Below are 12,474 nucleotides of genomic sequence, written 5' to 3' on the forward strand. Positions count from 1 at the left end.
GGGTTTGTTTTAAGGTGTTAGTTTGTGTTTTGGTTTTCCCTGTATTTCTGTCCCCTGTTCCAAGGAGATACTAGCCCTTTGGTTTGCTTTCTTTGATTTCTGTAGGGTAGAAATATCTCTTCAAGATTGCTTTGAGGCCACCCCTTGAACTATCTTCCATGGATGGTTCAGCTCATTGGAGAGATGATATTGGGTATTCCTGAGGTGCCACGAGGAGAGAAAGGAAAACCAGGTGAGAGCAGGGGGAGACGGGGCCTGTACCAGGCGGGGAAGGGACCTCTGTGGTCGAGCCTGCTGGCGGGTCTGTGAGGTTTTGAAACCCTGGCCCTGGCATCTCCGTGGGAAGTGGCTGCACCAGGCACTGGGCATGTCCGACCCTGGACACCAATACTGTCAGCCTGGGCAAGGATTCCTGAGCCCTAAGGAAGCATCAACATCACCCAAATCAGAGGCCTGTGGGCCCTGGACGAGGAGGAGAGAGCGTGACACGATTGGCTGAGTGTGAGAGCTCCTTCCTTCTCCTGCTTCCTGGGCTCTAGGAGCAAGTGTCTAGGACACTTGTGGGACCTTGGGAAAGGGAAGGCAGCTCAGTAACAGAGGGGATTAAATTTCCTGCCAACCAGTCAGCATGGGGCTCTGAGTTGGAGCTAGGTTGGTCACAATGTTTTTTCAAATAGGACATCTTTTTGTCCACCTGGGTTTATGGAGGAAGATTCATACCTTCTACTGCAGCCCGCACTCAGAACACTTTGTTGGCTGTTCCAGGATGCATCCCTGAGCCAGGTGAATGTGAGCCCCACCATCAGCCTCTACAACCCTAAGGGAAGGAGCTGAAGCAAGCCTGGCCTTGTGGACCACCTTGGTTGACTGTAGCTTCAGGGTTCCCCTTTACCAGGTCGTGGTGGACTGTCAGTTCCTTGGATACACAAGCCTCTGCACCCTCACTGTGTCTCCCCATCATAGATGACCTCTCTGAGCAAAGCTCCCCGCCGCCAACACTGTAGGCACAGCCCACAGGTGCAGCCCGTGCCTAGACCCCTTTTGTATATAAGCAGCCCCTGTGCCTCTCCTTTTCCTAGAACAGGTCTGTAAACTTTCTTCCCACTACCACTCTTCACAGCACAGTAAAGTACAAAGAGACAGGACTTGGGAGCAGAAAACCCATGATGCCGTTCTTACCTGACCACTAGAGCCGGGGCAATCAGCTTCCCTGGGTCTCAGTGTGAAATGGAAATAACAGCTGCTTCGCATGAAAGGAAGCACCAGGGAGAGGCCATGGGGAGAGGCGAATGGCTCCAGTGCTGTGAGAGGTTCTCAATGCAAGGGACCGACTGCCCCTGCCCCCTTTAGAGACCTGGCCCTGGAACTTCAGAGGGAGGGACTGTTTCCTGTTTATCTGGACAACACATGAGCCAGAGCTTTGCACACTGAGATCTCAGATTCACATTAGAATAGACATAGAATCTATTAAATAAAGAGGGTCGTGTGCCCCTCCACGCCAGCTGTGTGTCACAGAGGCTGCAGCAATGGGGCTGGGACCTGGCTCAGCCTCGGACTGTCCCCGAGCTCTCGCAAGTCTCCCCATCACTTTGGAAAGTATACCAAACAAGGAAGTGGCGGGTTTGGTTCTGATCCCGATTCTTTCACTTACCAGGTGTCATTTAACCTCAAGCAAGTTTTCCCAACTGTGGAGTAAAGAAAGGAGGCAGAATGAAGAGCATGAAGAACATTTCCAATCTAAGCCCTCAGCCTCCCTGTCAGTGCAGAGGGAGGTCTCCTCAGTCCTAAATCCCCCTGCACAGCCCTGTCCTGTGCGTGAGGGGGCAGGGTACAGAGCAGAGCTCATCCCTGACCATCCCCCACCCCTCAGGGCCTTTCAGGACCACAGGCCTTCCTTCAGGGCCTCTACTCCCCTCAGTCTGAGGGTCCAGGGGTACACAATGCCTATGGAGAAAAACTGAGGAGGCTGGGAGTGCAGGGGTCCCCAGTTGGCCCCCCTCTTCCCCAGCCTATCTGGAGAGCCCCAGTGAGCTCATGGCTGCAGCAACCCCACGGCTCATAACCAGGATGCTGAGACAAACCTGGAAGGCAGGCACGGGCGAGAAGTGATGGGTGTCTCCTCAGGAATGTGCTGCCCAATTAAAACTGCCTCCCGGATGGAGAGCTCAGGCGGGTGGAGGGCTCAGGCGGATGCTGGGACTACACCCCCACACAGTGCTGGCCCGCCTCCAGGCTGAGTCGTTCTGCGGGCATTTATCAAGGGCCTACTATGCACCAGACCAGGAGCCGGGTGCTGGGGAGACGAGGAGGAACAAGAGCCACACTGGAGAGAACAGTCTACTGTCCCAGACACACTTCGGGAAGCAGGCTGTCAGAAGGCCTCAAGGATTCTGCTGGCTAAGCCCCAGGCCCCCTTTACAGTCCCCGCCAGGCGAAGTCCTGTCTTTTCCTCACCACAGGCCAAAGCCCTTAGCGGGTTTCCTGTCCTTTCCAAAGCACCCACAGCCCTCAGTCTCCTCGGGCCTCCTCTTCCTGTTAGGGTGGAATGAATCAGGCTGCTGCCTCCTCACCTTCCCCGCTTCTGCAACAGCCTGGACAACCCTCTGTAATGTCCACCTGTAGTGTAGACATTAGCTTAATGCCCTCCGTCCTTGGCAGGGTTCCAACAGAGGCCACAAAGTGAGGTGACACCCCTGTGACTGAAGGATGGGCTCAGCCCCCAGATTTCCCAGTGACTTCCCCTCAGACAAGCCAGTCGAACTTGGAAGACAGGCCTCGGACAGGAAAGGGCCCCCCCTCTCTCTAAGGGTGTGTGCCCTAAGGGCAGACGTTAGAAGAGGACAGAAACCTAAGTGTGGCCTACACAGCGTGCGGTAAAAGCAGTCAGACTCCTGGTGTTAAAATCCAGGCTTTCCCCTTCTCTAGCTCTGTGTCTGTATCTTCTGGGATTGCACCCCACTGTGAAAAAGAGGCACTTAAAACCCCCACATTTTTGGGGGGTGGTTATTTTTCTCATGTAATGAGAAGTCAGAAGCGAGGTAATCCAGGTCTTGCATGTGGCTCCAAATGCCATCAGAGACCCAGGCTCCTTTTCATCCTTCCACCCAGCCTTCCTTAGTTAGCATGCACTTCTTGCCTCATGGGCACAAGATGGCTGTCCCATCTCCAACATCAAGACCAAATTCCAAACAAGAAGAGGAAGGTCAAAGTACCAATTAAGTCTCCGTCTCTTTTACAGAGCTTTCCTGGAAGTCCCATACAATCTCTGCTTACCTCTCACTGGCTTGAAGTGTGTCACATGGTAAGAAAGGCTGGGAAGTGTCTTTAATTGAGCATATTGCTGTCCCCAAGAAAAGCAGATTTGTTTTAGTAAGGAATATAAACTGGTATAGAGTTTGCGTGGAGCGAGATGAAGACTAGATTTCAGGAAGGAGAAGGTGTGGGGTGGAGGTGGAAAAGAGGAGCAACGGCTCCTTGTTGCTTCTCACGAAGATTCTTTGCTTGACCAAACTTTAGTCAGGCGCCTGAATCTTCTCCTAGGCCCATCTGCATGCTTCTTTGTAAAATCCAGTTTTAGCAAGAACCCCCGACCCTCCATATCTGATCGTCACCCTCCGTATCTGATTGGGTCCCTCATCCTCCACCACCCCCCAGGTGATATCTGATCAGCCTGGCCTGTCTTCAGCAAGAATCCTGTTAGGTCAGTTTAGCCAGAATTCCCCTCACCCCTGATGTTTCCTCTTAGTAATTTTCCGTCCACTGACCCTTACCCTTGGCTATAAATTCCCAGTTGCTCATGCTGTATTCAGAGTTGAGCCCAATCTCTCTCTCTCACTGCAAAGACCCCATCGCCCTGGTCCCTACAACTATTAACATGGCCCCCTTGAACAGAGTCTTCCTTACAATTTTCAACAACTGTCATTCGATATTTTTCTCTTCAACATTTTCTATTGTAAAGGCTCAGTGGGTTGACCAGCAGTTGGGCGGGTGGCTAGACAGCTGCAGGGGCACCAGCCTTTCCCACAGGAGAATGAGGAGAGAGAGACCTCTGAGATTGCCAACCTCACTCTGCCCTGCCAGGCAGGCCCCTCACTCACCCAGTTAAGAATCTCTCCTCTCTCCTCCCCCCCACTCCCCCCCACCCCCCGCCCCCCCCCCCGCCCAGCATCATCTTTTTTGGTTTGTCTTTGTCGGAGCCAACATCTGTTGCCAAGCCTCTTTTTTTTTTTCTGCTTGAGGGAGATTAGCCTGAGCTAACCTCTGTGCCAATCTTCCTCTATTTTGTATGTGCGAGGCCTCCACAGCATGGCTTGATGAGTGGTGTGGGTATACGCGCCGCCCCCGCCGCCGCCCGCCGCCCGCCTGGAACCACGGCCACCGAAGCGGAGCGCGCCGGACTTAACCACAATGCCACCGGCCGGCCTCCAACATCATCTTTAGTAACTTCACCTGCTTAATGTCTGCCGCACTTCCTTCTGCTGCAGGCGAAGCTCAACCTGGCAGTCTGTACAAAGAAACCCACGCTTTTAAAAGAGTTCTCTAATCTCTAATTGTGTGTGTGTGTGTGTGTAGTGTTGGGGAAGGGGAGGCCTTGAAGCAGGATGAGGGCAGGTTCTGTCTTCTGCATCTTTGTCCCCTGAGCGTCTACACAGCCCCTGCGCTCAAAGAATTGTTGAGAATGGCTTCGGTCGCTGGCAGCTCCTTCCCCCCGCCAACCCCGCCACACCTCCCCACTTCCCCACCTTGGCGGAGAGACATTCTGCTTCGGACACTTGATTGGAGCCTTTCCCAGCGTTTCTGGGGAACCACGGAGCATCACCCTCTCTCCCGAGCCCCCCTCCCACAAGCCGCGCGGGGTCCAGGTCTCCTCTGCTCTCTGCCGCCCTCTACCGGCGCAGACAGCTGGGCTGCGAAGAGCGCACGCGCGAGCGCACGCCGGCGTGTCCCCCCTCCCCCCACCTCGGCCAGCTTGCCATTCGGCGCGTGCGCACCGAGTGCCTGCAGCTCCGAGGACCGAAGAGGCAGGTAAAGCCGCCGAAGCGGACAGGTGGCGGGGGCCGAGAAGCTGCCGGGAGTTCGCGCCCTGCAGGTCCGGCGAGTCCGGCGTTCGCTCCCGCCTGGGCAACTCTGGTGGGCTCCGAGCGTCGCTTTTTGTCAGGGGGCGTGACTTGAGCCCGCCTCCCGGGGCTGTGAGTGGAGGGGGATGGGGACCTCTAAGGCCTGTTAACCCGTTTGGTGCAGGTGGTTTGCCCAGGAAGGTTTTCTCGAGGAAAGCACAGAGTTTGCAAGTAGTGGACAGGAAGCAGCCAGGCTGGGCAGGTTGGCGAAAGCGGGCCCTGTTTCTCCAGCTGTATGTAGCGGGTAGGAGGCGGGTGGGGAGCACTGGAACAAAATGAGGGTCCTGGTAGAAATTGTGCAGGTGTTTGGGATCACACGCAGGCTGGCAATTTGATCGTGATTGTGTTCTCACTTTTCTCGTAGAAGGATGCAGTTTTTTTTCTCTTGGCACAGCGTGGCCACTAACGGGCCCTCACTTCCTCTTTGCATCCTAGGACATGACACAAGTGGCACATCCCGGACATGGGGTCCCAGCATTCCGCCTCTGCTCGCCCCTCTTCCTGCAGGCGAAAGAAAGATGACAGGGAGGATTTTCTGGCTGAACGGGAGCAGGAAGAAGCCATCGCTCAGTTTCCGTATGTGGAGTTCACCGGTCGAGATAGCATCACCTGTCTCACGTGCCAAGGGACCGGCTACATTCCAACAGGTGAGAATCTTTGGTGATCAGGGGAAGGATGATTCCCCAATGAGAATCCCAAGGTACCGCAGGGCTTCTCTTGTTTTCTAGACAGAGTTTTCTTCTAGGCAGCAATACCATAATCATAGACCATGCCCTGAACAGGAGCCGGCTCAGCTGACTTGATAAACGTGGGCAGGTTCCACAACTTCTCTTGATTTCCTTATATTTGAAAGCCTTTCTTTTCTTCACTTCTACTCTTTTGTTCTTTGTTTCCTCGGCTTGGAACATTTGGTTTGCTCTCTTTGTGGGGTTTGTTGACAGGCACGTTTGTTTATTGTTCTCACTTGTTCAGGCCTGGCACGGCTTTGGGGGTGGTGGGAACCATCTTGGAAGCGTCTTTTCAAGGAAGCAGATTGTGAATCATTAACAACCTAAGGTCTGAAAAATATATCAAGTGGGAAGAGAAAAACCAACTGCTCAGGAGTGGAGCCTGGATTAGGCGCAGGATCGTCTGTTACTAAGTTGTCTCTCAGAAAGTCTTAACAGTTTCGATGAAGAGCCACAGAGGTTTAGCGCTGGTAAGAACCTTAGAAACCATGTAGTCTGAATCTGTGTTACAGATGAGGAGATAGTGGCCTAGGGAGGGAATGACCTCCCCAAGGCAATGCAGTAAAGCCAGACAAATTCCAGGATTTCTCAGCGTCCTTGTCACTGCTCTGGCACATCATGTCTGACACTCTTTATTGAGTTACTTGTTCCTTGTTCATTAGACCCAAAATGTGAAGCTAGTATCTTAGAAGTGCCTAATTCCAGACGTGCATATTGTGGCAGGATGGTGTGCGATGTGGAGGGAAGTGCTACCAACACTTGGGATTTATTTTACCAAGATAATTGTTTGGTTCTTTTCTAGAGCAAGTAAATGAATTGGTGGCTTTGATCCCACACAGTGATCAGAGGTTGCGCCCTCAGAGAACGTGAGTCACCTGCCTCTCTCCTGTTAATACCTACACCTGTCCCTAGTCTCTTTCTACTTACAAATGCCCGTTAACTTTTTGAAAACTCTAGTCTTGTAAATTCCCTATTTCCTTTAATACTATTTGCTCAAGCAAGATGTCTCTGCCCCCATCGCAATCTGGGGAAGAAGACTTGAAGCTGGAAACATTCTGAGGTGAAGGAATTGAATTGGAAGGAACTGGAGAAAAGGGGTGGCCTGGGAGGTGAAGTGTTTCTGTCCACACAACTCCTGTCTTCAGCTTCTCATCCCACATTGAAAACGGCATTCACATGGGTTTAAGAGGCTTCGCCCACTCCACTCATTCCGCATAGGCTGTGATTCCTGGCTCTTTGTACTTTCCTGTCCCTCCCCCATCCTTCCTGGTTTTGCACTTAATCTTGACGGATTGGACCTTGATATCTGACTGCCTGGGTCGTTCATGTACTGTGTCCTTTGCAGTAAGCAATATGTACTCCTGTCTGTCTTGCTGTGTCTCCTGGCATCTGGGTTGGTGGTTTTCTTCCTCTTTCCACATTCAGTCCTTGTGGATGACGATGGCATCAAAGTGGTGAAAGTCACGTTTAATAAGCAGGACTCCCTGGTGATCCTCGCCATCACGGTAAGACTTTGGGCCTCCCTTCCCAGGTTGTGCACCTGCAAGTCTCAGACCCAGGACACTTACCACTTGTTTCCTCTTTTGCCCTGATCCAGGCCACCCTGAAAATCAGGAACTCCAACTTCTACTCTGTGGCCGTGACCAGCCTGTCCACCCAGGTTCAGTACATGAACACCGTGGTTGGGTCATATGTGACAGCAAATGTCTCCCTTATTCCACCTCGGAGCGAGCACCTGGTATACCGTTCCTTTAGGATCCTTGCCCCACAGGCCTCAGAGAAGGGGTGGTGGGGATGCCAGAACCTCGTTACTTTCCTTTTCCTCTCCTCATTTCTATTTGTAGGAACTAGTTGATGAGGAAGACCTGACGGGCTCTGTAATTATGAAAAATTGGGGAAAAAAATCAGCTAGCATTTAAGTATTAAGTGAACAAGAGAATTTCTAAGAGAAACAATTTGCTGCAAATCAAGAAGAGGCAATATGATAGTCTCAGGTCCGTTGGCCTCTCAAAAGGGGAGAGCCTGGACGCATTTGTTAGCAGCTCATAGTCTACGGTGGACAGTCTTGGGGAAATATTTTATATGTGATGGAAGAATGCTCCCAGGTCTTTGGGTTGCTAATGATAGTAGTGTTCTATGTCAAGCCCGCTTGGTCACAGACTGACTCTGGTGTCTTATTTTCAGGTGAATTTTACTGTGAAGGCTGAGATGGGAGGACCGTATTCCTATGTGTAGTAAGGACAATATTCTTTATATGTGTGCTCTCCTCTGGGTGAAAGGGATTCAGAATTATACTCAATTGATTGGGGCTGGTCCTGCCCCAAGTCCCAGGCTTTGGCCTGTAGGTTCCCTGGCTTTGGCTGTCTAGAGGTTTATTTGGAGGATGTGTTGTTTGATGTGGAACTGAAATGCTGGAATTTCTAAAAGAGAACCTCGGGTCACTGGAAACATTTCCATTTCCACACTCCAGCATTTATATGATGTGTATGAAAAAACAAAAGTATTGGGCCAGCCCTGTTGGCCTTGTGGTTAAGTTTAGTGCATTCTGCTTTGGTGGCCTGGGTTCAGTTCCCAGGTGCAGACCTATACCACTCCTCTGTCAGTGGCCATGCTGTGGTGGCAGCTCACATACAAAAAGAGGAAGATCAGCAGCAGATGTTAGCTCAGGGTGAATCTTCCTCAGCAAAAAAAAAGAAAAAACAAAAACCCAAAGTATCATGATGTGGGAGGGTGAAAGGACATGTGTGGGGACAGGGAACTAGTGAGCCATGGCAGAACTAAGATCAGAAGGTAGATCTGGGGGAGGGGAGGCCCCCAAACAGGGCTGACTGCTCTTCAATGTGACAGTGTAGCTCAGGACTCTTCTGCTGATGCTTCGTTTTTTAAATCACACTGACCGTTTCCATATTTGCTGTTTGGTAGCTTCTTCTGCACATTGCCGGATATCCTGATTCACAACATAGTGATCTTCATGCGGTACGTCACACTTCTCCCTGTCCCCATGGCCTTTGTGTTTGAGCCTGGACCGTCAGGCTGTGTGAGCTCGCCACCTTTGCTTGAAGATCTTGTGTGACCCACAAGGCGGAGGCACCTAGCCAAAGAGGGGATGCCCGATGCCTTCCAGGCACAGACACAGAGGACCCTTGGTGTCCTCTAGATGCAGTGTCCGAGTCCCTTTCACAAATCATCAGTTTCACAGTGAACAGCTAGGCATATAATTTTCTCCGTGAAATGGGGTCTAATTTTGTGACCCCTTAAGAATCCTAATGAGGCTAGTAAAGAACAGAAAAGCTTTCTCAAGTCGTAAGTACTGGGCATTTGGCCAGATTTGCGCTCTATCCACACAAATTACCATGTCACGGAACTTCTGGGTTATTCCTAGAACCGTGACTGTTAAATTTGCAAGTGATCAGGGTCTGCTGCAGATATTTGAAATATGAGAGTTTACAGCAGGGTCTCTCAGCCTCGCCTCTATGGACGTTTTAGGCCAGACACTTCTTAGTTGTTGGGGCTGTGCTGTGCATTGTAGGATATTTAACAGCCTCTCTGGCCTCTATCCACTAGATGCCAGTAACACTCACCACCTCCTTCCCCCTCAGTTGTAACAACTCAAAATGTCTCCAGGTGTTGCTAGAAGTCCCCTGTTGAGAATCAGTTATTCAGAAGGTCGCCTCATGCCATAGCAGCTCTGTGGATGTGGAAAGATCCTCTGGCCCCCTGGTTACATAACCATAAAGATATGCATCTGGGACCTTGGATTTTGTTGCCTGAGCTTGCAAGAAATTATGTGGGTAATTTTTCTTACTTTTTTCATCTAAAAACCAGAATTAATTCTTCTTGGTTTCTTTTGCGTAGAACTTCAGTGAAGATTTCATACATTGGCCATGTGACCCAGAGCTCCTTGGAGACCCATCACTATGTGGATTGTGGAGCAAATTCTACAGCTGTTTAGAAAGTTCTCTTTGTTCTTCCATGGCAGCACCTGTGAGGAGAAACACAGCTTCTGTTCCCCCTGGACCTGAGTTCCATACCTATCGCAGGTGGTAGAAGGAGAGGAGAAATTGGTTCTTTTTATCCCCAGCAAACATCCTCCTACCACTTGGGAGGAAAACTCCTCTCTGTAGCACCATTTCTGTTTCTGAGAACCAGCAGAATCACTGCCCAGTGCCTGGCCATATGCCCAGCAAATTAATAGGCACTCCAAGAAGGTTTGAAGAATGTAATTCAGATCTTTTCAGCTGTTCTTGGGCCGTTATAAATTGAAATCATACTGTGGTTCTAGGTTATCAGACCACAGAGTGACATGGAGACAGGACAGTTAGTGCAGCTCCAGAACTGTCATCGGGGCCTCATCTGCCCAGGAGAGGCAGTGGGGAGGGAACGTTTGAATATATAGTAGAAGCAAGCACAGACCGTTCAGCGTATGAAGTTTTTTCATGTGTTCCCAAATGCCTAGGAACTTTGAAAAAAAAAGCAAACTTTTTCCTGTAGAGAGTTACACTTGTTTTTACCAAGAACCTTTATGGGCTTTGATTTACCCTTCATCCATTGGCTGGAACATGGATTGGGGATTTGGTAGAAAAATAAACCCTGCTTTTGATTCATCTGTGTCTCCTCTGATTGCCTGGATGCCTGGGGGACCATAGAGTAGTTGCTGCTTGAGTGGGTCAGCACAGGATGGAAGGGAAGGATCCCTGATTGTGCTGTCACGTGAGCTCCTGTCACAGAAAGCAGCCTCCTGTCAAAGCAGCGTTCCTTCCTTCTCTACCTCTAGTGGTGATAGGCTGCACTATGGCTGTTCCAGAAAAGAGCAATCAGTGCCCCCTGGAGGTTGCGAGAGGTAGGGCAGAGATGCCTGAGGAATGAGAAGCTGCTTCCCTGGCTGTAGTGCTGATGAAGAGGACCTGGTTTGAAGCTGAAAGTTTGTTGAACTGTCTCCACCGTCTCGGCCTCCACCAAGTGGACTACAGCCCCACGATGGCAGGGAATCTAGTTGGAAAGCTTGAGTGATCAGGTTTCAGAACTCGACTGAGTGGGCTCCAGCTCCTTCCCCAGCACTGGTGGCCTCGGGAACAGCAACACAGGGGGTCTGTATTAGTTTTTGTCCCCATTCCCATAGCTTGATTTTCAATATTTGCTTGTTGCTTTTTGCACCCCGAATCTTCAAACTAAGGCTAAATTTCATGACTACTTGGCTGATATTGACCACGATTAAGTAACCCAAAAGCTGGGGATTGAAAGCTGAGTTTCAGCGTTACACTGGACCCTTTAAGGGTCTGTAGGTACGTGATAGCAATGACTGTTCTGTGTATTCAGGATGGAACACGACTTGTATGCAAGCCGCGATGTACCAGTTCTGAGAACATTGCCCTGCACACATGAAGATGTTCACATTGCTACATTTTCTCTGTAGTTGTCCCATTTTCTAAATACTGGAGCCTCTAGCGTGTTTTTCATAATTTTGAAGAAGCTACTCATATTGGTACTCCAGTTTTGAATAATTTTTTGTGGCCATGTGCCTCAATAGCATTTCTTCTCAATATGACCTTTAAATCCAGCTGTGATATTCAGATGACAGCGCTTACATTTTTTAAACATACAGCAGTGTCTGATCTCATATTGCTGTGAATTCTCATACTTCTTTATATTTTTAGCATCCCAAACAGCACCTGGGGATGCTTTGCATAGTTGTATCATATTATCTGTCAATTCTTCAGCAAATGCATGGAATTTGCCCTCTGCAACACCAAAATAGAAAAGGGAAGTGGTTGACTTACGGGTCACTGATGTCACCATTGTCATTCTGGTGAACTGAGATTTGGGAAGAATGTGTTTCTTGGAGATGAGGCTTCGCCAGAGAGCTCTCTTCTCTGTGGCTTCTGGCTTGGCCTTACTGTGACCTCTTTCTTGTTCTCAAACTACTTACACCATGTCACCTGGTTGAAATCTCCATTTGTTCATTTACTCATTCCAAAAACGTTATTTATTGAGCACCTGCTGTATGCTAAGGATTGCATTTGCTGATGCGTTTTGTCCAGAGTCATAGCTAGAAGTTTAAAACTCCATCTCAAGCTGCCTTTGCTCACCAGGCCCCATAGAGGCCACAATTTACCTCCACCATCTATTCTCCTACTCCAGTGACCCCAAAGCAGGATCCCCGAGATCTCTGGGTCAACTGTCCTTCTGGGGATTCTAGCCCAAGTGTGACAAACGATGAAAAGAATCAATCTGTTTATCAAAGCTCTACATGAATCTAAGGGGTCCCAAGTATTTTCTCTGGACAAAATAATCCTTATTCTTTGCCTTTATAAGTAAGATTCTTCATCACCTAAAGAGCACTCTTAAGATTCTGTGTTCCTTTGCATGTTCAGAAGGGGAAACTATTTCAGAAGTTGTTCTATGGTTTACCCAGGATCCAAGGGGCTTGACTAAGTCTTAGCTGGAGCTCGGACTCCTGCATCCTGGTTAAAGCCTTTTGAGGCTGGACACTTTGATAGAGATGAGGAAGCTCCAGAGAGGAGAAGTAGCCTGACTGAGGCCTCACAGTTAGTAAGCCAGGTCTGTCCACTTGGTTTTGCTGGAGTCAGGATTTTATCTGAGAGGTTATTCTGCCTTTCCTAGGGCATCAC

The 12,474-nt window shown here is 49.9% G+C and overlaps 1 protein-coding gene and 1 long non-coding RNA gene across 5 annotated transcripts in view; one reads left to right on the top strand and one right to left on the bottom strand.

Annotated features, from left to right (window-relative positions):
* LOC111773971 (uncharacterized) overlaps positions 1-4,833 on the bottom strand; it is a 29,678-nt gene extending 24,845 nt beyond the window's left edge. Inside the window, exon 1 of the long non-coding RNA XR_002808739.2 lies at positions 4,743-4,833. This is a non-coding gene — a long non-coding RNA (uncharacterized lncRNA). The remainder of the gene's footprint in view (positions 1-4,742) is intronic.
* A 63-nt stretch (positions 4,834-4,896) lies between these two features.
* On the top strand, positions 4,897-10,449 carry TMEM106C (transmembrane protein 106C). Of its 4 annotated transcripts, none has more exons than XM_001490227.5 (8): positions 4,897-5,025; positions 5,553-5,764; positions 6,648-6,711; positions 7,191-7,350; positions 7,443-7,583; positions 8,030-8,079; positions 8,768-8,821; positions 9,701-10,449. In XM_001490227.5, exons 2-8 carry the CDS (start codon positions 5,581-5,583, stop codon positions 9,795-9,797), a joined length of 750 nt encoding a protein of 249 aa, XP_001490277.1. In that variant the 5' UTR covers positions 4,897-5,025; positions 5,553-5,580; the 3' UTR covers positions 9,798-10,449. The 4 variants fall into 4 exon arrangements, with proteins under 4 accessions (XP_001490277.1, XP_005611181.1, XP_005611179.1 ...); XM_005611124.4 differs by having other exon boundaries at positions 4,911-5,021; XM_005611122.4 differs by having other exon boundaries at positions 4,941-5,130.
* Positions 10,450-12,474: the final 2,025 nt, after the last annotated feature.

This window comes from Equus caballus, chromosome 6, assembly GCF_041296265.1.
Source record: "Equus caballus isolate H_3958 breed thoroughbred chromosome 6, TB-T2T, whole genome shotgun sequence".
Taxonomy (NCBI): domain Eukaryota; kingdom Metazoa; phylum Chordata; class Mammalia; order Perissodactyla; family Equidae; genus Equus; species Equus caballus.

Excerpts from the sequence above, each read along its gene's own strand:
- TMEM106C (XM_001490227.5), top strand. The coding sequence starts at position 5,581 with ATGGGGTCCCAGCATTCCGCCTCTGCTCGCCCCTCTTCCTGCAGGCGA. Across the intron at positions 7,584-8,029 it reads CACCTCGGAGCGAGCACCTG|GTGAATTTTACTGTGAAGGC; the intron begins GTATACCGTTCC and ends TCTTATTTTCAG. Across the intron at positions 8,822-9,700 it reads AACATAGTGATCTTCATGCG|AACTTCAGTGAAGATTTCAT; the intron begins GTACGTCACACT and ends TCTTTTGCGTAG.